At 38.9% G+C, this 22,164-nt stretch overlaps 1 protein-coding gene across 4 annotated transcripts in view; it reads left to right on the top strand.

The window, feature by feature from the left end:
* Nucleotides 1–22,164, top strand: part of MARCHF1 (membrane associated ring-CH-type finger 1) — a 243,211-nt gene that overhangs the window by 200,814 nt on the left and 20,233 nt on the right. For 3 of the 4 annotated variants that reach the window (XM_074589808.1, XM_074589809.1, XM_074589810.1), the window contains 2 exons: nt 6,727–6,806; nt 20,112–20,292. In XM_074589808.1, coding sequence (XP_074445909.1) covers nt 6,727–6,806; nt 20,112–20,292 — 261 coding nt within the window. Of the gene's footprint in view, nt 1–6,726; nt 6,807–7,087; nt 7,829–20,111; nt 20,293–22,164 lie in introns of all 4 variants that reach the window. The other variant, XM_074589811.1, reaches the window with a different exon arrangement.

Raw genomic sequence — 22,164 nt, 5'->3', positions numbered from 1 at the left:
GATGGGAATTCATCCAGTCCGTGTCCTTCGTAGCCCAGATGATCAAATGAAGAACGGGAAGAATGTGTGCACTCACATACATATGCACTGGTGGGAGAACGGCAGGAATGTCATATGTTGGAAAGCTGTTTAGTACACAGAAATATTTTTAGGGTTTTAAGTCTTGCAGATAGGGGGATATGTAGAAACAGATGCCTTCTTTGGAAGAGAAACTCTAAATGATGTTGTCTGAATACCGATACTGACTACCTTTAGAACTAAAATACTACAAAAAAGAAGATGCGTGTTTTGTGCTTCACCTTTTCTACAGGCTAAGTTTGCATTTAGCTCCTTCCAGACAGTCAGAAGCTGCTGGTCTCAGGGCTTTGCACCTTTTATGTAAAGACCAGCACATCCCTTGTTTCAATTGCCTACACCTGTGTATTTTTCCCTAAGAGCTACAAAGCATTTTTATTAAGAAAGTGATAATGCCTAGAAAGATGCATTCTTGACGAGAATCATGAATCAAAAATATTGCATTGCTGCAGTACAAAGACTTTTGCAAACTATAATCCGTCAGATAATTCAAAGCTTAGCTAGCTGTGCTACATCTGGAGAAAGAGTGGATTTTTGAGTAGAACCTCTACCTTTAAAATAAAGGTTAGCAAAGATCAGTAAGACAGGGGAAAGGAAATTAAAAAGCTTATTGAATCTACAAGTCAAAGTTGTAATTGCTTTTGTTGGTGTCATTTTTAAATAGTAGGATAGATTTGCCACTTGCAATTTTACTTTGATGGGAAGTAAACCTACTTTAGTGATTTAGATTTCAAACCATTTTATCATACTGACTTTCAAAGGTGCTGAATGGTATTGCTCAGCAGAATTGTAAGGATATTTCTTCTCCTTCCTTCTGTGTTACTTTTCCCTTTATTCCTTCTCTTCAGAGGCAGGTGGAAGGAGGGGGGTGGAGGACAGCAGAGAAAGAAAAGAATCGGGGAGGAAACGTGCAAGGAATAATTTAAAAAAAAAAAATCTGTGAAAGAAAATGAAACAGAAATTGAGTTACCAATTAATTTAACAGTTGCTGTAAAGCCATCAATCAGACTATAGTAACTCTGAGTACAAAGCAGGAACTCCATCATAAAGGACCAAAAAAAGAAAAGAAAGAAACCCCCTTCTCCCAAACTGATGTGCTTAAGTTTCAGTTGCCATCAAGACACTCTTTGTAAGATGCACCTGGCTTGGGTCATTTCCACCACGTTTTTGATCTTTTTAGACCTGAGAAATTATCCAAAGAAAAGTTTATAAAGACAGACGTTTTCCATAAAAAGTTGCATTGTTTACAAAGCAGAAATTTTCAGATGAAAATACACAGACTGGATCTCCTGCTGAGCTAATTGCCATGCAAACTGCCGTAATCTTCTAAGGTATCCATTCCTTGGTGTGCCATTATTTTAATCGGATAGAGTTTCAGCTTTTTAACTATAATGGCTGGTGGGATCTGGAGGATTCTGTGATGCGTCGCTGCTATAAAGCATAATTAGTAAGAGAATCATAGAATCAGAATACCAGGTTGGAAGGGACCTCAAGGATCATCTGGTCCAACCTTAATAAAAGCAGAATAAAAGAGCAGTATAAAAGAACAGATTAAAAGCATTAGTCATGTTCCCTGTCTGCCCTGCCTTCCCTCAATTTTCTGTGACTTTGTACTTAAGCAGTGTTGTAAGCAGAGCAGCTTTTGGAAGTGCCTTCCTTATTCAGAATAGAGGGATTAGAGGATTCATTAGCCTTTCTGGTGGTATCTGTGAGGCCATTTTGTAGCAGCTGTCTGTTACGTCTGGTTTGTTATTTTAAAGCTTAACTCCATTCAAATATGAATGCTTTGCACTTGTAGAACGTGTTTTTACTCAGCTTTTCTGTTAGGTCAAAGAAGAGCCCTTCTCTCTTCTGAAGAAGAGCACAACTTGACTCATGTTCTCGGACTAGTTTCAACATGCAGTGTTAAGCAATAGATGATCAGTGAGGACTCTCATTTTTCATCACTATCTGGAAAATTCTATCAGATCCTGAACACCAAAGTAAAGGCAGTCTTTATTTGAAATTCTTACTGTTTTCATCGGTTTAACTTCATTCTGTCTCCCATTTCTGCCTTTGCTGCAGTCTTTTAACAGACGTGTATGTGTAATATTAAAGTCCTCATGTGTCAGATAAATGATTATCGTCTCGCTTGTCCTGAAAACTCTATATTTAACAGTATTCTCTTTGAAAAGCATAGTACCACATCCTGTTGAACATATCAAAAATAATTACGGATAAGTGCTCTGTCAGTTCTGTTCATTGAATTGCATATCCTTGACAAGAAAGTTCATCCAAACTGGCCAAGACAACAGAAGGTGGTGACTGGGGAATCTCTCTCTACTAACAACATTTGTGAAATGCCAAACTTAATCAGCTGGAGTTGGCATTATCCCTCAAGCATCTTCCTTGTGTTGATGGCATAGAGAAATGAGCTGCCTTGTTTATAAATGAATTGTTGGACTACTTTATTTTGAATTACCGCATTTAATTATGCTGCTGATACAATTTGCTATGATAAAATTAGTACAGTGCTTGTTTAGTTTTCCTCTTCCAAGGAGCTGTACAATATAGCTGTCTGAAGTAGACATCCACTCAAGGAGTACTATTCTTAAAAAAAAATATTGTTATTCTACCTGCCAAGTGGAATTGGAGTGCACAACATCAATCTCATCCCTCTATTCAACAAATACAGTATCTCAAAATATTCATTGTGCTAAATAGCAATATAGCAATGGGATAGCAATTATAGCAAAAAGATCTGTGTGCTTGAGACTGTTTCCAACATCTGTTGTATATACAATCCCATAAGAGCTGGATTGATATGATATGAGCAGAATATATTCAAATGATCGTGTTTTGGTTTGTCATATATGCAACTGAAAGGATTTTGTATTTTTTTGCTAAAACTAGCAGTAAAGATGAATAAAAATAAAAGAAGGCTTATATTATGAGCAGGGATAGTGGACTTGTTCGGTGCTGTGTTTTGTGGCAGCACAGTTTTGAATGTGGAACTTGTGCAGGGCAGTGCTCGGTTGGGTTCATCAGCCACTCTGCTGCTCAGAGGAAGCAAAACGCGCTGCTGATACAGCTGTCTCCCTAGGATCTAACCTGGAACTTCCGTATGGCTGTATGCTGTGCTCTGTAAACACACCAACTGACTAAATTTCAGGACAAGAGGTAACGGGCACAAACTTGAGCATAGGAAGTTCCACCTAAACATGAGGAGGAACTTCTTTACTTTGAGGGTGGCAGAGCACTGGCACAGGCTGCCCAGAGAGGTGGTGGAGTCTCTGTCTCTGGAGACATTCAAAACCCGCCTGGATGCGTTCCTGTGCAACCTGCTCTAGGTGACCCTGCTCTGGCAGGGGGGTTGGACTAGATGATCTCCAGAGGTCCCTTCCAACCATACCATTCTGTGACTATGTGACTACATGCTACTTTAGGTATCTTCACTGTGAGGCTGGACTTAAGAGAATGTACATTTTTTTTAAAAAAAAAAAAGCTTGTAAAGGAGACGGCTAAGAGGGAATATTACCAAAAGAAATGAGGTAAGCCCAGAGGCAGCGTTGGCAGCAGAGAGCACATGCAGTTTATGCTGTCAGAACGTGGGTAGGGTGAAAAAGCAAAGGGGCCTGGAATAGGCTTCCAGCTGAGTTGGAATTTACAAGTTTTTAAAAACAACTTGACTAGCTGTGAATGATTATATTCATATGACATGTGGTAGCAGGGACAGGCCAGATATTAGCAGGTCCTTCCACTCCTGTTTAATTTATAGAGATAAAACTGGAATTATGTACAAAATAAGGCCCTCTATTACCTGTGAGGTCCATAAGCAAACATCTGGTAATGAATATCAGAAACATTAACTTTCTTGGGTTTAGAAATCACTCCATCAGTTCATTTTACCATTAAAAGCTATTTTAAAGTAGATAAAAACCAAAATTTGCATTTAAAAGTTGTAGAAACCTATTGAATGAAACTTGCTCACAGATAAGAATCTGAATTATCTTGTGCATAGCTTGGCATGTTGGAGTTTTCTTGTTTTGTTTTTGAAGAGTTAAGTGATGCATGGGCTTTTTGACTGTCCAGATGTCAGGTTTGCTCCAGCAGGGATTAGACAAACACAAAAAAAAGCATTCATTTTTTAAAAAGATTTTGATGTAAATTATTTTAGAAGGACATAAACCTTCCTCTGAGTTATGTTAACTAAACATAACATCATTATGCCAGTGCAGGGGAACTAGAAAGTAAATTTGACTGAGCAGGGCTGAAACAGTCCAGACCTCTTAACAGCTGAGAGTGAAATGTAAGATTTAAGCAATCAAACTGGTAATGTAATTTTTGTCTTAAAATAACTAGATTTCCACCTGTCTCCAGTCCCAAATAGTAAGTGTAAAAGCTTTTCAAGGAGTTTGTTTTAATTTTTGGCTTGATTCCAGCCCTCTTAAGAAGTGTCTAGCTGACTTCCTGCTTTAATAGCTGCTGAAAGTTTCTTGAACTCGTGCAGACCTACCGTACAGTTACTGGGCCAGCTTAGCTCTTCTCCTTATCCCTTCAAAGGGTAATGCTTGTGGCAAGGTGATACAAATCTTGCATTTTGGCATGGGGGTGGCCTGACCACTGCTTAAAGTCCAGCCAAACCCCTGTAGTACACGGATCCTGAAAGAAGCAATGGGAACAGCCCTGCAGCTGTGAGGGGGAAAAAGAAATGGGAGTCAGTCACGAGGGATGAATTCAGAAGTCCACAGTCGACTCTAGGGCTGCATTTCTTCAGCAGTTCTTTGCCTGAGGTTTAGCCTGGAGGGATGTTTTTTCACACAGCAGCAGCATGTAGCCCAGTAATGTGGCTCTGGTGCTGATATCTACGTCTTTCCTCATTAAGTAGCTTAAGGTATGCCTAATCACGTAAAACTAATCACAAAGGCTGAGGTGGAAAAAGATTATATACCCAACCGTACCTATACCATCTGTTTCTAATGTGTATGTAAAAACAATTCATATTCCTTAACAGTATGTGTAATTGAAATGTTCCTTTTGTAGAAAAAAAAGATATGAAATCCAGTCTCTCACTGATACTTGTCCTTTCTTCTGTCATTAGACTGTAGGCACTCTAATGTTTCTCCTTTACCTGGTGGGCCCAGGCATTGAAAAAACTATATGAACATAAGGATTGTGCCCAAATGCTGTATCAACTTAATTTCTTATGTTGGCTTAGTTTTCATACCTCTGAGTTTCATTTCTTGGAACCTAGTAGTAAAGAATTAGTAATATTTTTTGTGTTGTGATATTAACACATCAAGTGGTAAAAAGAATTGCTTGAATTATGAAAGCTAGAAGATTATTTTAATGCAAAAGCACCGTTCCTAGGTCTCAGCTGGTATCCCATTAAAAGCAAACATGCACATAGTGGTGACTGACGTTTCCAAAAGATCTAGTCATGAAATATAATGGATATTAAGAACCTTGGATCAAAGTGAAGTGTCAGCAGGTACTTGCTGTATTTATTTATTTTCGCTTGTACTATTAATTTTCAAACTGACACCACAAAAATGTCTGTGAAAGGTGAGCTAGAAATAATTTTAATTATGGACTCTACATGTGACTGAATTTGATTTGCTAGTACAAAAGGTTGGGATGACAGCCTTTACGTCTTTGTATTATTTGTACTTTGTACTCAATAATCATTCTTCCCCTGCATCTGGTGCGGGATCTTGTGGAGCCCTTAAGGCTTCTAGTATTTTGTCTCCATTTGGTAGTGGTGCTCACACTGGGATAGGGTTGCTTACTCAAAGCTAATGCCCTTATCAGCTAAAGGAAGGTCATAGCATTAAGAATGATTCATATTGAACCCTCTCCCCACAGTACTGTACCCCGTGAGTGCTCCCGAAGAATCAGAGAGCCTTGGATTTAGATTTGGGTTCTGTACAGCTATGCTGCCAGTAGATTGTGAGGCAGATTGAAATGGTTTGCTGTAAACACCATCAAAATATGTTTTCAGTGGAAGTATTGAGCAACTGAGACTGCAATTTGTAGCAACAACCTTATGAGCAAAATGTCACATACTAGACATGTTTTATATCTCTCCTGCTGTTTGAGAATGTGATCAGCTCTTCTAGAGATGCAGTCTGAACTTTGGTCTTCTCAGGCTCATCAGTTTAACGTACTTGAGCTCTTCTAGAAGATCTGATTGCCTTGAAAACCTTTTAAAACATACTTTAATTTTCTCCCCGTTCCCTCAGTCCACTCAACATGGGTTAGCTTTGTGCTCTTCATCACTCAGCATAATGTAAACGTACTTCACTCCATTTTGAAAGGAATCATCATGGTTGTTTGATTGCATGAAATAAAAACAACATCCTTTCCCATCAGACATTTACAGTAGATCAAAACCAAAATGAAAATTCAAATGTTGAAAGCTGCTTCCTCAAACAGCGACAAAAAGTAGTCATGAGCAAATGAGAGCTGAAACATTTCAGTCATATTTAGTTCCACAAATAGGTTTTGCTTTTGGTCAGGCTTCCTGTATTTTGTGAGCTTTCATGTGTTCAACAGTGCGCTATGAACAGCAGCATCAGTTACTTTAATTTTGTAATCATGTGGCAAAGCAGTAAAATATCTGCAATGTATTTCATAGATAAAGATTCCAAATTATCTAACTTATTTCAACAGGCAAGCAGTCCTACAACAGGAACAGCTCCCAGGAGTCAGTCACGGTTGTCTGTCTGCCCTTCCACTCAGGACATTTGTAGGTATGTGCTGAGAAAAGTATACTCTAATCTGGCTGATGCTTGTTAGCTGTTGTCTTTATCAAATAATATGTAGCTCTTGCTTCTGCTTAACACTATTCATAATTTACACAGACTTTAGTTTTCTTTTGATCTCTCTTTGTTTTAGTTCTGGTTTTGCTTTTCAGTCTCATGTTTTCCTATTAAAATTCATGTTCTCATTTTCATCCTTTTTTTTGTGATTTCTCTCTTTCCACCCACCCTTACCATTTCCATCCCTTTCCTTTGCTTACTGCTTTGACCAGATCTACTACCTTGCATGATTTGTCAGAAGATGAGCTTGAACATGCAACTCCTGTCATGGTGCTGACCCCTTCTAATAGGGAGTCTGGTAAGAAACAAGTAAAACGAAGGTTTAGGCGGAAAAGAGAGACTGGAAACAATGGTGAGCATACAGAAAAGCAAGGAAAGGGGAGAGACTGTAAATTGCATCCTGAGCCTGCGAGATCGAGCTGGAATGCATCTGATTCGTCATCATCTTCGGATGAGAGTCAGTGGGCTCAGGCTAGGAGGAGAGCAAGAGAAAAGGCAAGAATGCCCAGGAGGGGAAAAAGGAGCAATAGATCATGCAGTAACCAGGATGGGCCCTCAAACAATAATGCTGTTGAACTTGTCTCCTTGGGGACAATGGGGGAAAAGAAGCAAGAGTTATCTGACCCTGAGAATCCCACTTTAAATCACCGCCGAAGAAGGGTTCCAAGGCTTAAGGAATCGCAGTCTTCAGCATCATCTCAGGAAGCACGGATTTCCGCGAGAAAATGTGGGAAAAGCAAAGGGAAAAGCTACTACAGAGATCGGCAGCCTGCGTCTTTCCTTAGACACAATAAAGATACGAAGGACTGCTTTGCAGAGGCAGGCTCTGGCAGTGATGCTCTGGCAGTCCCAGATAACGGAGCTCCTGCTGGGGCAGGGCCCAGTGTGACTGATGCTGTTCAGAAGCCTCCAGTGTTGTATGATGACTGGTCTGATGATTTAGAAGTATGCAGGTTAGTCCCTAATAAGAAAGATTTAGCGTGCTTAAAAGGAATTTCTCACCGCCGTGGGCTGGGTGCCCTTCTCTTGTCTGCTTTCTGTCACTGTTTCTCAGTAATAAACTGCTAGGCAGGCTGTAAGAAATAGCACTAAGACCTTTGCTACAGAGAAGTTAGCATATCTCAATCTGAAGACATAGTTCTCTGGTTTAAAAACAGTAATCCTACAAGAGAACTAAATGTTTCTATTTTCTTCATTTGCCCTCATGAAGGCGGACACACTGTGTCCTCTGGCAGAGTATTACTGTGTTTTAAAGCTCGAGCCAGAGGCAGGGCATGAGGCAGAGTGCCAGAGAGCTCAACACAATGGGATATGGAGCTTTTCCTTCCTAGGTGATCAGTTCAAATACAGCTTTGTTCCCTCTTTGTCATTTTTCATTGACTTATATGAAATACAGTTATGGTCTTGATTCAGTGTCCTCTAGAGCTACCATTACCATGGCAATCTGATGGACGGTGCCTGCAAAACACACTTTCCAGTTGGGCATGAGTTGTACGGGACTGTGAACTGCTGGACACCTCTACACTGTGAAAGTGTAGGGGCTGTTAGTTTCCTACCCATCACAAGTACTGGAAGAATACAAAGGGTGACTGGGCAGAATAAGCATTAAAATAAGCTTTGGGAAAGAAAAATCAACACTGGCAGTTCTCTCTAGTGCAGAAGTTCAGGCTTCTGACAGTCTGATACCCTTGGTGTGAAGCACACAATGAGAAGGTGAGCATTTTCCCCTGGAAATGAGAGCAATGGGCTAATGTCTGAATCTGGAGTAGACAGCTGGGTGGACTTGAGTTACTTAATTGAGTGGTAAATGAAAATGCACCATCCCGTAAGTTTAACAGAACTGAAACAAGTTTGGTGGTTTTTTTTTTTTTTTGTTCTCCCCAAACTTGTGAGCCAGCATTGACTCTCATCTACACAGTGTAAATGAGGATCAGGCTTAGTTTCTTGATCTGGTAACCCAACACTTCTCACTTTTCTTTGCTGGGAAGAAATTTGCATGGAAATGTAAACACAGTCAGAATGAGGAAGTTCATGATGCCACATCATGCAGTTTCACAGTCTACTTCAACCTAGTAACACGCTACAAAGATCCTAGTTTTAAAAAGAAAAAAGATAACACGCAGGCATTGTGTTTTTTTTCATAGCGGGAGATATAAGCCATTACTAATGCATCTAGTGCTATGCACTCCTTGTTACGCTTACCAAGTAAGAATGGACGTTTCCGTTGTCTGACCGTTGTCTATCGTGGTAGTTTAAGATTCTTCGGAGTAAAGTCCAGCTGTGTTTGTACATCAGCTCGTACATCGGGACCACACCCCTGGCTTGGGACCTCTTCCCCTTACAGAAATGCAAAGGAACAGCAGCGGTGGTAAATATGTTATACATTTTTGAAGCACTTGAAGTATGTCTACATGGTATGATGCAGAGCTGTGCACAGATAACTGCCTTAACATCATCAGAGTTGTCTTAAATTTCTGAAACAACAAGCCTGCCTGTATTTAAGACTCAGTGTAGTAGGCACAGTAAATATGCAATAGGGCTATTCAGTCATTATTAACTGAATATGAGCTACCCAAAAACTGAAATAAATTATTTCAGTATGGAACTTCATATAGGCTTAACTACACCTTGTTAAGAAAAAATAAAAAAAAAAAAAAGAAAAGAGAAAATAAAGTCAAAGTTTTGCAATAATCTCAGGTAAATTAATCCTAGCTGTTGCCTAAGTCTCCAAACTTAGACTTTGCTTTCAGATGGAAAGCAGACTGCAGCTTATTATCTGTCTTCTCAACCCATTCAATTTTATTATAATTATTCGGGCTCTTTTTGCAAGACTTGGAGATTGGTTCAAGGCTGGACTTTTTGGATGCGCATGCAAATTTTTCAGCTGGGCTCTTGTTTAGTAGAGAAAGGTTGAAATCTTTTGATAGGTGTGTGTTCCTGGGCTCACTGTCAGCAGAAGTGATCTTTGAGCAACCGGACTTAAACTCAACATGGTAGATAACTTGGCCTGCTGTGCAAAATTTGTCAAGACAGTGATAATTGCATTTATCTTCATGTCAGGGGTAATGATGTATGTTTTGTTGTCATTACTAGGTGTATCGTACTGATGATAATACATCTAGGAGAAACATTGCAAAATCAAAAGCATGTTAATTTTTCATAGCTAGTAAGCTGTTTTAATCAATTTGCAGACAGCTGAAGAAAAAGGAAGATGGTTTTACTACTGATTCAGTATAGACTGTAGTTTCTGTTTTATAGGGCAGGTCCAGGCACTTAAATGACTTATGATCTGTGGCATGTTTTTCTTCACAATCACAATCTTGCTTCTGAAACAAAAAAAAGAATGACATTTCGATGCAGTTGTGCACATAGACAGTAACCATTTTTCTGCATGAGAAATGGTAAAAGGGTTTTTTGTGATGTTTACTCTAAAACTGGGATTAACATAGCTGGTTGTGGTGTGGAAAATTTATTTTCTTGAGATTTTTTTTTCAAGCTTTTCATCCTAGGTATTCACGTCGTCTAGTTGATGTGACAAAACTGGCTGAGAGGCTCTCACCTAGATGGGATTGTGTGGAAATAGCAGAGGAACAGGGATCTCAAACACCTCCTGGTGCCAGTTATTTTGTCTTTAAGTGTTTGGATAGGCGTTTTTTTTTCCCCTTACTTCCTCATGAATTACTGGCAGTGAAACACATTTGTAGATGCACATAAGGCAGTGAATGGTTTCCTCAATATGCATTTCCCACATGAGCGGGAATGTGACAGGACACACCTTGTTCCAGCATAAGCACAATAGTCATGCAGATAAAGTGTAGTACCATGGCACGATATGTACTTCTGCCAGTCTAACACAGGCCTCTTGGTCACTTCATGTGGGACATTTCTCCTTCTAGTGTCACTGTTTCTCTATTTCCAAGACGAAACAATGACATGACACCAATGATGATCTTTACAATCTCTTCCCTGAACCTATTTCTTTCGTCTGGAGTCCATTAGAAGGCAAGGTTTCTGCTTCTGAGATTAGGGACAACTATGTAAGTTAGTTCTGACCATGCTGAGTTGTTTTGTCACCTATTTTTTTTTATGTTTTATTTAGATTTACAGGGTAGGCTTTCTAAATCACACAGTCGGGTCCCCTTTTTCCTAAATTGCCCTGTGTCTGAGATTTTCTTCATATGTACTGTGTTCTGCAATTTGCCATGTGGCTTGAGGCACAGCCTCAGAAACAGGTTTCTTTGGTCTGCACTGAAGGCAAAGGCTCTGTGTGGGACACAGTAAAGTGAATGGATTGTGAGGATCAGGCCCCATGGATTTTCATGTAGGAACCACAAAGGAAAGAAAAAGGGTTAGTTGATATTATGATAGTGTTTCATAAGTGGTTTGTGTATCGACTCTGAATTAATGTTATGGTATTTTTATTATTTATGATGGGAGAATTAAAAGATATTTTCTGTTTGACTAGTCAGGCTTTTGGTGTAAGATCCTTTTGTAGGACTGGTGCAGTCATTTCAGCAATAACACTGAACTGTAATTCTGTACGCTGAAAGAAAGCACACACACTTAAATAAGATGGAGTTTCTCACTATGAAAAAAAGGCATATCGGAAGTAGAATTTTGATTTTGTTGAACTCCATGAATGACTCTATATGAGGTCAGGTAAAGGAAGGCCCTCATTTGAGGAGTAAATAGAAGAGTAGAGCATGCCAGAAGGCTGGTAAGAATGGAGAGAAGTAAGGGAGAAGTTGATCATGAAATCTGCAGAATTTACTTCAAGAATAATTTTTTAAATCAGCTTAAAAAGCTAGTGTATTAATTAAAAACCCATTATAAACTTAGGAAAAGACTAGGATGAGTATTTCTATGTGTTAACATAGGTGGAAAGAAATAGCGTACGTTGTACTTGACAAGAGGCAATATGATTATGTAGTTTCTCTCTGGGAAATCAAGTTTTGTAACAGGGTTTTTTCTTCATAATATTATTTAGCAGGACCTGAAAAAGTAGTATTTTGCATGAAAATACTTACATCCTGAAATATTCTTGTAGCAGACTGCTCAGAAAATCAGCAGACCGAAAGCCTCTTAGGAGTAAACAAGTCTTGAGGAAAAAAGAGAAAGGTGAACACAAGATAGATACATAGGCTCAAATATTACCATTGAAATTTAACACTCATTTGAAATACTTATACCGAAGCCATGAAGTTTGATCCATGAACTGCCAGACTGTAGTGTTTGGCTGAAGAGGTTTCTAAACTGTTTCTCCCTGGAATGTTAGTGCCTTCCTTGGGGTCTCAGGATGATACGTTCCTTCATTAGGAGCCAGATCTCTGAATCTTGTCCTGCATGTTGGCTCCTCGCCCCTTCCTTTTAAAGAATTGTGACCGCTGCTTACTTTCCTGTTCAAAGCCTTCTTTCTGCAAGGTGACTTTCTCATAGGAATCTCCTGCTCTTCAAGGTATCTCCTCCTCTGTGTGATGGTCTAGTGGTTCATCAGTCTTTGAAGCAGCACGAAATCCTGGTTAATTCTATTCTCCGCCTGATGGTTCAACGCCCCATCTGTCACCTCTTTAGCCATCTGGTTATGCAGTCTCTTTTGGAAGCTCTCCATGATTCAGAAGGATGCAAGGAGAGCCGAAACAAGGCAAGCATGTCTTTGTTAGGGTCACTTAACCGGGGGAGAACTGACTCCTGGTTTCTGCTTCTTTCTCTCAAAACCTATCAGTGAAATGACACCACTTTCTGCTATAAAGTTTGGGTGAAGGGAGACCCTTGGTTTTAAGGGTCCTGTTATTAAATACTTAAAGTGTGCCTATGCTCTGTAGGGAGTTCAGTTACTTAAAGCTTTGACTGTCACTAGGCAGGTGGGAGGAAATCTAAATCCTTTTTTAAGTTGCAGTCCCTAGTTCTTTGAACTGTGTTCAGTGCAGTAAATCTTGTCTGACATGTGCCTTGAGTTGCACTGACAGTGAATCTGAGGCAGGAATTACATGTAAATCTTTGGATGGTTAGATATCCTGTTTATCACCTATAATGGAAGATTAATAGGAGGACAAGAAATGCTGACAAAATAAAAGATTTAGTATGCTTTTGCTAATGTTGTTTGCTCTTGGGTCTCTTACAAATTCTGATCACGTTTACAGAAATCAAGAGAAAGCTTTACCTAGACCATTATGAAATTCCACTGGTGTGGTGCAACATTTAGAAAATGTTTTTTCCTCTAGTCAGATAAAGGCAGCTGACTCTATAACATAATGGAAGGGCAGAAGTGACAGGGAAGAGGTATACGGATTGATTACATTCGGTATGGAGAATTAATGTGCTTCATTCACACTGTGTTTAAACGGAGAGGAAGACCAATTTGTCATTTAGATTACTTTATGATTTAACAGTGGAAAGAATGGAAACGAGATTAAAAAAAAAAAAAAGCCTGCAAAATGAAAGCAAGGGAAACATGGCATACTGTAGCCTATTGCAGGGTGAACATATTTAGTGAATTTAAATTTTTTTTCCCCAAGTGATAAATTATGCAGGAGCAGAGTTTGTTATTTTTTTTGTTTCTGTTTATGAATGAGTTAATTATTCGATGTGAGATGTTCATAAAGTTGTTTGGTTTAATTTTATGTTCTAACTAAAAGCAGTGTAAGCACTTTATAAATTGGCGAAATGAGAAAATGACCTTTTCTGGACAGGAGAATAGTTTTCTTAAGATTATCATACAGTAACGACAGCAATTTTGTGCATCCTGTTGCAAATGTGGAATTGGTTCCTTTTGGTCCAATTAAGATAACCTTGGAGCTCATGGTATTTCATGCTGGCAGCTAATAATCCTCTGTCAAAAATCAAAGCCAGGGATTCGCTTGGCCCAGCATCTTCCAACTTTGCTGTTTCTCCCTGACTAAGCTCCCTTTAGTAATAGTGAGATATAGCAATGAGATGTAGCCGCTAAACAGGGTATGAATTTATCTTTGCATAATCATTATAAGTCCAGGTATGCTTTCCAGAGAAGGTCAAGATTTTAACTGCCTTTTCAATCATTTCTCACCAAAACTAATATTTTTTGGATTAGGCATTATCTTCCTTGGGCATATTTGTACGGAGGAGATATTTCCCCCTTTTATTAGGCGGATTAGTAAAAAGTTCGAAAGCATTTCTATTCTACTGGTACACTTCCATCCACAGGAAAATGACAGTACGGGGATTGGGCTTCTGCAGTAGTTTATTACCATGCTGTAGTTCACAATGCATAGAAATGGCATCACAGGGGCAGTAAACATGTCACAGCCACAACGCAGTAGCTCCTCCTAATTTTGTCAGTGAAGGGGTGTCCATTAGTGCTTTAGTTCAGAGAAGGAGACTGTGTTTGAAGCACATCTGATCACCTTTACTTTTACCATGATCTAGATCACACTGAGGATCGGTCTCAGGGTTCTCCAACTATGTTCCTTTTGAGTGAAAGCAAACGGAAAGATGTATTCCTGGTTCAACCCCAAATCAGAATCAAAACAAAGCAACCCCTGCCAAGATGACCCTGATGTGGATACCAGGTTTTTAGCACCAGCTGGTTTTTTTTTCAACAGATTTGCTACACTTTCACTGCAGTACTTCTTAGCACAGACACAGCTGTATAGCACCTAGGAATATTAGAGAACAATACATTTTTTACATAATTATGCCATTTATAGGCCTTAAACATTACCATACGTCATTAGCAGGATGCCCATGCCCCCACATACATTTCTATTTTTGAAAGCCTCAGAGGCACTCCTCTAGGTTGTACAATTTGTTAATGAGGGTAAAACTTGAGGTGATATATTTTTAAGGAAGTCTGTAAAAGCTCTCTGCACTATGTTACTGTAGCTAAACCCTTTGTCTATATGTAATGGCCAAGAATCCTTGAAAATTTTATTAGCTACTGAACTGCAGCGCCAATCTCAAATACAGGATCCACTGAAAGAGTTCTGGTGGTGCAGAATTACTGCAAACTCTTTTCACCAGCGCCGCTCGTAATGACAAGGCTCTTCCGTAGCTCGAAGCACAAGCAGGGAGATGCTAATTCATTCTTAGCCTTAATCACCTTCCTTTGGCGATAGCCGTCTGTGGAACTCGGCTGCACAGATACTGTCAGAGAGGGGCGCTTGCCAGCTGGGTAAGGGTACAGCACTAAGTTTCACGATGCACACCTGACTCCTGCACAATAACTGCATTTTATACTTCACTGCAGTGGCATAGAAATTGGCCTATTTCCTTAATTACCGAAGAGTAAAGTGGATTAGTGAAAGACAGGTTAGGATAACTGCTGTTTTTCCAATGAGAGCTGAGATTAGGAGCTATTCTCTTTAATGAGAGTAAAATTGTTATCTTGCATGTGAAGGAAAAGCAACAAACTAGCTGGAATCTATCTGTATCTCTTGCAATAAGCAGTTGGGATGGTGACTAAGCATCTAGATTGTAATTTTTTGTTGCTATGGTTTTGCCAAACTAAACCATTGTCGGGAAAACCTGAAAAATGTCCGTGTGAACTCTTGCTTCATACTGATTTTAGTTGACCTTTTAAACTGAGATTAAGTTAGAAATGTTTGTCTATATGTAAAAAAAAATAAAATTTAATTTGATGAGAAGTGAAGAACAGTCATCCACGATAGCTCTTGCTGTTTTTCTGAAAATCAGCCTAAACCCAATCAGCACATGACTGTCTACAAGCTGTAGCCATCTTGTTTCATCCTTCCCTTCCTGCCTTCTACCTTTTGCAATGAACAAGACCAGGGGAAACAAGGGAAAACAGTTCATGGTCATGGAAATAAAGACAGCGCGCCAATACCACGTTCTGGAGGTGCCTCACTTCTGGGAGTTTAGTTTAGTAACATCACATTATTTTAACCCAATAAGAAATTTCTCTCGTTTATGAAGAAAATATGAAGAAATTAGGAAGAAACGTATGGTGTCAGTATAGCCTTCAGTGAGGGAGGTGGTATTCCTTAAACTACTGGCAACTTTACGTACTCATTTTGCATAGTCATTATGGTACGAAGCTTCGTATGTCACATACCATTTCTCAATCAAGCATTGCGTTATCAGTGAGTTTTTCAGCATCCTTTCAGTGTGCCTTACATTTGATGAATATTTTGAACAAATAGAAATACTGTAAAATAATTTAAAATGCTCTCAGCACACTTCTCTAACTTTTCTTTTTTACATACATCATTCTCTACAAATTTGCTAAATTGAACTATTCTGTTTCTATTTGAGAATTGTTTTTTGTGTAGGGAACATACAAGAAATCTGAAACAGTTTTATATGAATTATGCAAAATCTTTCACAGAAACAAATTTTGTTTTCAATTTAGCATTTTTTATTTTTTTTCCTTCAAAATATTTTTTTTTGCCAATTTATTGCATTATAAGTGGACCTGGTATTTAAGAACATCCTTTTAAATGCACAGTGTTGGCATAGATTTCTCTGTTTGGCACATCTATGCACTGAAGGTTGTAGAAACAATTCTGTACTAGAGAAGTATGTGCCGGTTAATTAAAATACTGGCATGTAAAGTAAAAACTTAAGTATAAGAATCACTGCACTGTTAGAGTGTTATTTCATAAAGTTTCACAGTGAGCTTTCTTTAAAGAAAAATAAATATTCTGTGATCTCAATGTGTAGGGATATGTCTGTAGGTGTATATTATACACACACACACAAAATAATTTTTATATCTGAATCAGAAGTTCATCTAATAGCTCATATATGCTGTGTTGTCTGGTGTATGGATGATTTATAATGCAAAAGCTCCTTTGAAGCCTTGTACTCATCTTTTTCCCTAGCCAAGCAAGGTCCTGTTCCTAGGCAGGAATCTTTAAAGCACGAATCTGACAAACATACCAAAAAAAAAAAAAAAAAAAAAAAAAAAAAAGCCAGCTCAATTTGTGACTATAAGGGGATTCTAACTAAAAGGATTTGGTCAAATAGCTGATTTCCCTCCCCTCCACTTCCAGACAGTCAAAAGTATTGCTCTATAATGAAAGCCATTTATCTACTAAAGGACTAGAAAGTTTGAGAAAAGCTGAGTATGTAAATTCTGTAGGCGTGCCTGAGCAGCTGGAACTGCAGCTATTAACCATGATCAGTGCTGTACTACAACTTGTAAATAAATCAGTATGGATTTAGCAATTTATATATGTTTTTTTTTCTTTTCTTTATAGTGGAGAGCAGGGGGATTTCATTCAACTCATTTCTAAAGTATGTAAGCAAATTTTACTCTCAGCCCTGTAAATGGTCAGTCTGATGGGTCAAAATTTTGAACAGTTGTGATCGTGCGAAAATAGGAAACTAGAATGAAAGTTCTCTGCCTCTGACCTGGTTTAGATACAGTTTAGGTAAGTCTGTGCTTTGTATCCCTACTTCAGTTCTGTTTGCACAACATATTTTTCAAAACCATTATTCACAATTTATTTTCTATAATTTGGGGTAATTATGATGTACGTGATACATAAATACAGCAAAGGGCGAAGAGGCACAAAATTCTGATTCAGTATTCATGACTGAGCAAGATAATACAAGTTATCTGGCCCAAGTCTTTAAAAGATATTTAAGCAATTAGCCCACAGCTTGTTTCAATAGCTGTCAGGCACCTACGTATCTTTAAAGACTGTGATTGTGAGTTTAGGTAGCGTAAATTTCTTTTAAGGTAATTTCTTCTGGCTAAACAAATAACGAAGTGCTAAATTGCACCAAAGAGCATACAAGCTAATGAAAACCGTGCCTTTGGTTATTTTCTTTGGACTTTAATTCCATTTGAAGTTTGGTTTTATACTCATTACATATTTCATGGTTATAAAGCTAGAAGAGGCCATTAGATTATTTAGTTCGAGGTTCTGTATAATGTAAGTTCTTAATGTCACCCTGTTATTTATATGTTTAGCTTGTAAGTTCTGTACAACGAAGGCACAAATAGAACATATAATTCATATAGTGTTTTTCTGCAAAAGCATTTCTACTAAAGAATACTTCTATTCATTTCACATTCGCAGTGTCACTTTATTTGAAGATCCCACTGGAGTTTTAGGCTTGTATTTTAGCTCTTAACATAATTTTAAACAATTCTGGCAGTAGTGGAAAAAAGGCTCTTGGGTACATAGCTTAGTTGTCTAATTTCTAAATAGTTTAAATGCTAAGCCTGTAAAAAAAATTGTGTATAGCTTGAACTTAAATGAACAAAGAATACTAGTTTTCCTTTGGGAAACAGCTTTAATTTAAAAAGAAAATGATGTTTTTTATGCACCTCTCAGCTGGGAATGCATTTGTTAGCAAAATAGCTGTTCAGTGTTTTGAAAATTTAGTTCTGCTTAAGCTACAGGCTCAATAAGAAGTCAGCTCACAGACAATTTCCATGTAAGAACTAAGCTGCTGATGCACCTAGCTTGGCTGGGTGAGTAAAGACAAGACTGTAAACTGAGTTCTTGTAAAATGTGTCTCACAAAAAATGAATGTGTGCAAGATAGGAGTTGTGGGTATTTTCTTCTCCCCTCTACTCCCGTGGGGTATGAGATGCTGATTAGCGTATGGGCACCACTGTAGACACTGAAAACCTGACTTTTGTGTACCATGTTCCCAGAGCTTCGTTTTTTTGGCTGTTTTTTTTGGTTTGTTTTGGTTTGGTGGGGTTTTTTTGTTTGGCTGATAGGTTGTTTGGTTGTCGTGTCTCATGCTGTTATTTCTAGCAAAACAGCTTTGTTCTGCTTTCCCATTATTGTAGATTCGTTTTCTCATGGCTCTAGGCTACACCGTGGGAGAACAGTGAAGCTGCTGGGTTTGATCCCTAGATCTTTCACATAGACATTGAAATCTGCTCCTCCCCCTGCTTGTGGACTTGGCAGCCTCAGTGCTGTGCCGTAGCCGGTCTCCCCCGGGTGTCTTTGCCAGGCGCTCCTGTGCTATGAGGAAGGTCACCCTTCTTCCCTAACCTGGCTGGTAGGAAGAGAACCTCAATGCAGGGCCCTCCCCAGCCTTTTTCATACCCCAGGAAGCAGTGTGGCCACATTTTTCTGCAGAAAGGGGTGAGTTATTCCTCAGACATGTTTGGCCTCCTCTGCACGCATGTATCTGAGGGTGCCTTTCCTAAGTACCAAGTTTCTAAGCAATAAATTTTGTTTGCGTGACACCAGGATCTGAGCTGTTGTTGCTACTTCTCTATTTCGAAATAACATTTCTAAGGCTTCAGCTCTTTTTGCCCTTACGTGCTAATTTGACTCTTAGGACATTCATGAGGGTTTGGGTGCTTTGCTGTGCGTTTCTGGGGTGGGGTTGGGAGGAAGTTACTCTTCGTTGAGGTGAACCTCCTTCACTTCAGGTGTTTGGTTAAGTCTTCTGCTCACAGTAGAGCTTTCTCTGCCCTCACAGAGATACTTGCCAATAACGCTGGTTTCGGTGGGTGAATGTTTTCTTGATATAATCAGGAGTCTGTTTGGAAGAGGGGAAAATCACCAAGACGTTTGGACATGTGTCACAGAAGAAAACCATCAGATTGTGATGTTAGGACACTGAGCATTTTATGCAAAACCGCAACGTGAAAAGCTCTGTATCCCATTACAAGGTAACAACAATTCTGGGATCAACCTTGGGGTCTGCTAACAGCTGTAGCTTTTGTTTTCCCAGATAACACAGCTATCTGCTTCAAAGGGACGTTGAATAATGAAAAAGAGGAAGGACCATGACTTTTTAACACCTGCCTCCTAAAAAGTGTGTGCATGTGTGCGTACTCTGTGCCATACACATTACTCTAAAGTGCTCAAAACTGTTCTCTTATCCTTTTAACCGTGTAACTCCAAAGAGATATTCTAGGAACTTCTTGTACTTTTCTTATTGGATATTTCCAGTTTTGGTTTCAATTCTGTTAACCTTGTGTATTTTATTGGCATTACTTACAGACCAAGGACAGTTCAGCTCTAAGAAAGACCACTGATATTTGTCTTAAAGGTTTTGCTATGCATAAAAGGGAGAAACAGTGTTATTTCTATTGATTCGCCTTCAGACTACGTAGCAAATTCAAAGAGAAATAGCTAAGCGATGTTACTAAGTGGCGGAAGGGAACAAAGAATATGTTCTTGGGCCTCAATCCGAAAGGTCATACAGCTTGTGTCTTATGAATGTCAAGCCTGAAAACGAAAAGGCAGTGTAAATAAACCAGTGCCTTTGCCTTGCTGGTTGGCAAGTTCCCTCACTAGCTCTTGCTGTCCTTCCTGTCAGGATCTGTCACTGTGAGGGAGATGATGAAAGTCCCCTCATCACACCGTGTCGCTGCACAGGGACCCTGCGCTTTGTTCACCAGGCCTGTCTGCACCAGTGGATTAAGAGCTCAGACACACGCTGCTGTGAACTCTGCAAGTACGACTTTATAATGGAGACCAAGCTCAAACCTCTTCGGAAGGTACGGTGCTTTTGAATTTAATTATCCTCAAGTGTCAAATGGCCGGAACGGCTGCGCGAAGTACTGGCACAATTAAAGAAACATCTGCCTGTCCAAAATGGCTTTGTATTCACTGTAGTTAAATCAGTCCCAGTGATTTTTTTTCTGTGTTGAAGTTAGGTAATTTGCAGTAGCAGGGGATTTTGACTGAAGATTTCATTTCAGCACCCACGCAATATAAATGCACAAGTAATAGTTTATTGTATTTAGAACTTTTAACTTCAGCTTTTTGTTATTGTCTGATCTGCTTATTTTTAATCCGGAAAGAAATCTTACTCATCGTGGTTTGCTGCTGAATGACACACACCAGTTCACCCAGTGTTTTTTACACTGAGCCCATAACTTCTGGTGGAGAATGATGCTTACACCAATGTGGAGACAGAAATTACAAAGTAATACAGTCAATCAATTTAGCTGCATCTGTTCTAACGGTTACACTTGTGAGCAAATTAATCACTCGTACATTAAGATTAGTTAATGGAATCTAAACTACAGAGCAACCTTGCATCCTGAAAGTCAAATGTATATTATCATCTGTTTTCCACGATAAATCAATTTAATGGCACACAGGCTGTCAGTATAGGGAAGGTGAAGAGCTTGTTAAACATACGTGGGTTTGGTTTTCTTTGGAGCAAATAATTTCTCCTCTAGTTTTTCTCTAAAAATGCTCTCATCGTTTTAGGGTTTTGTTGCACCTTTGAAGTTTAAGTCAATCTAGAACACGGCAAGTTTTGATTTAAAATAAATTTCAGTGTGAGAGCCCTTGAAAAACATGTAGCGACTATTAGCTTACAACTAGCGTATGCATATGTAGTAGCGTTTTGGTGGCAAAAGACATTTTGGTTTTGTCAGCTTTGCCACAGGTAGCAGTTCAGGGAAAGAAGAGCAAATGAAATTCCTTCTCATTTCCCATCCAGAGAAATTATCTAGTAAGTCCCTGATGATAAATCACTTTTGAAGAACTCGGATTGATTTGACAAGCAAAGCTGGTGATAGAAAAGGACACAGTTCTCAAGTGCCAGGTAGATCTTGCCAGGTAGACTGGAAATTGAAACAGATGTAAATAAAAAACTGATAGCTAAAAACTTAATTATACTGACTTAGTTTTTTAGCAATTGCAGATAAATTTTAGCTAACGTGACAGGAAAGAGATAATTGTATAAAATCCCCTGCCTATAGCATATCTTTTGGGTTTTTTTCCCTGTATGTGTGTTTCTATTTTGAACACAAATTGCTTTAACCTTCCATCTAACAAATACACTTGGCACCAGCCGCGTTCCCCAAGAGAATATACAGGTATCAGTATTTTTAGGAAAAGCCTTTTCCTGATTGTGTTAGATAATAGAGTGCCTTTAAAAAACTTGAAATAAAATTTTTAGCATCCAAGGTGAAAAGGAGTGAAATATGTGAATAACTGTTGATATCAGAAGTAGACACTTTTAACTGTGTGTGTCTCATCATTGCCGTCCCCCCTCCCATTTTTTCTTGTAATTGAAAAAAATTAATGGAATACTGTCTGATTTAGACTGGTAATGTAATTCCTGTAAGTCTGTCTTTTCTTAATTGAATGATTAACACCTTATTTATCTTATCATTGGTTCTCAGGTGAGTTTTTTCTTTCTGACTTATCAAAAATGAGCCTATTCTTTCAGACAGGGTATTTTTGTTTCTGCTCAAAGCAGTACTCAAATGTAGTTTATCTGCCTGACAGTAAATGCTGGCAGCATTCCCCCCTTCAAATGCAGTGCAAAAAAAATTTGCCTGTATGGTACGGACCCAGCATCTAATTACAGATCCATTTTTATAATTTACACCCATTTCAGAAACCAAAAC

Source organism: Larus michahellis, chromosome 5, assembly GCF_964199755.1.
Source record: "Larus michahellis chromosome 5, bLarMic1.1, whole genome shotgun sequence".
Lineage (NCBI taxonomy): Eukaryota > Metazoa > Chordata > Aves > Charadriiformes > Laridae > Larus > Larus michahellis.
Note: the sequence above shows the minus strand (reverse complement) of the source record. Positions and strands in the feature narration are given on the sequence as shown.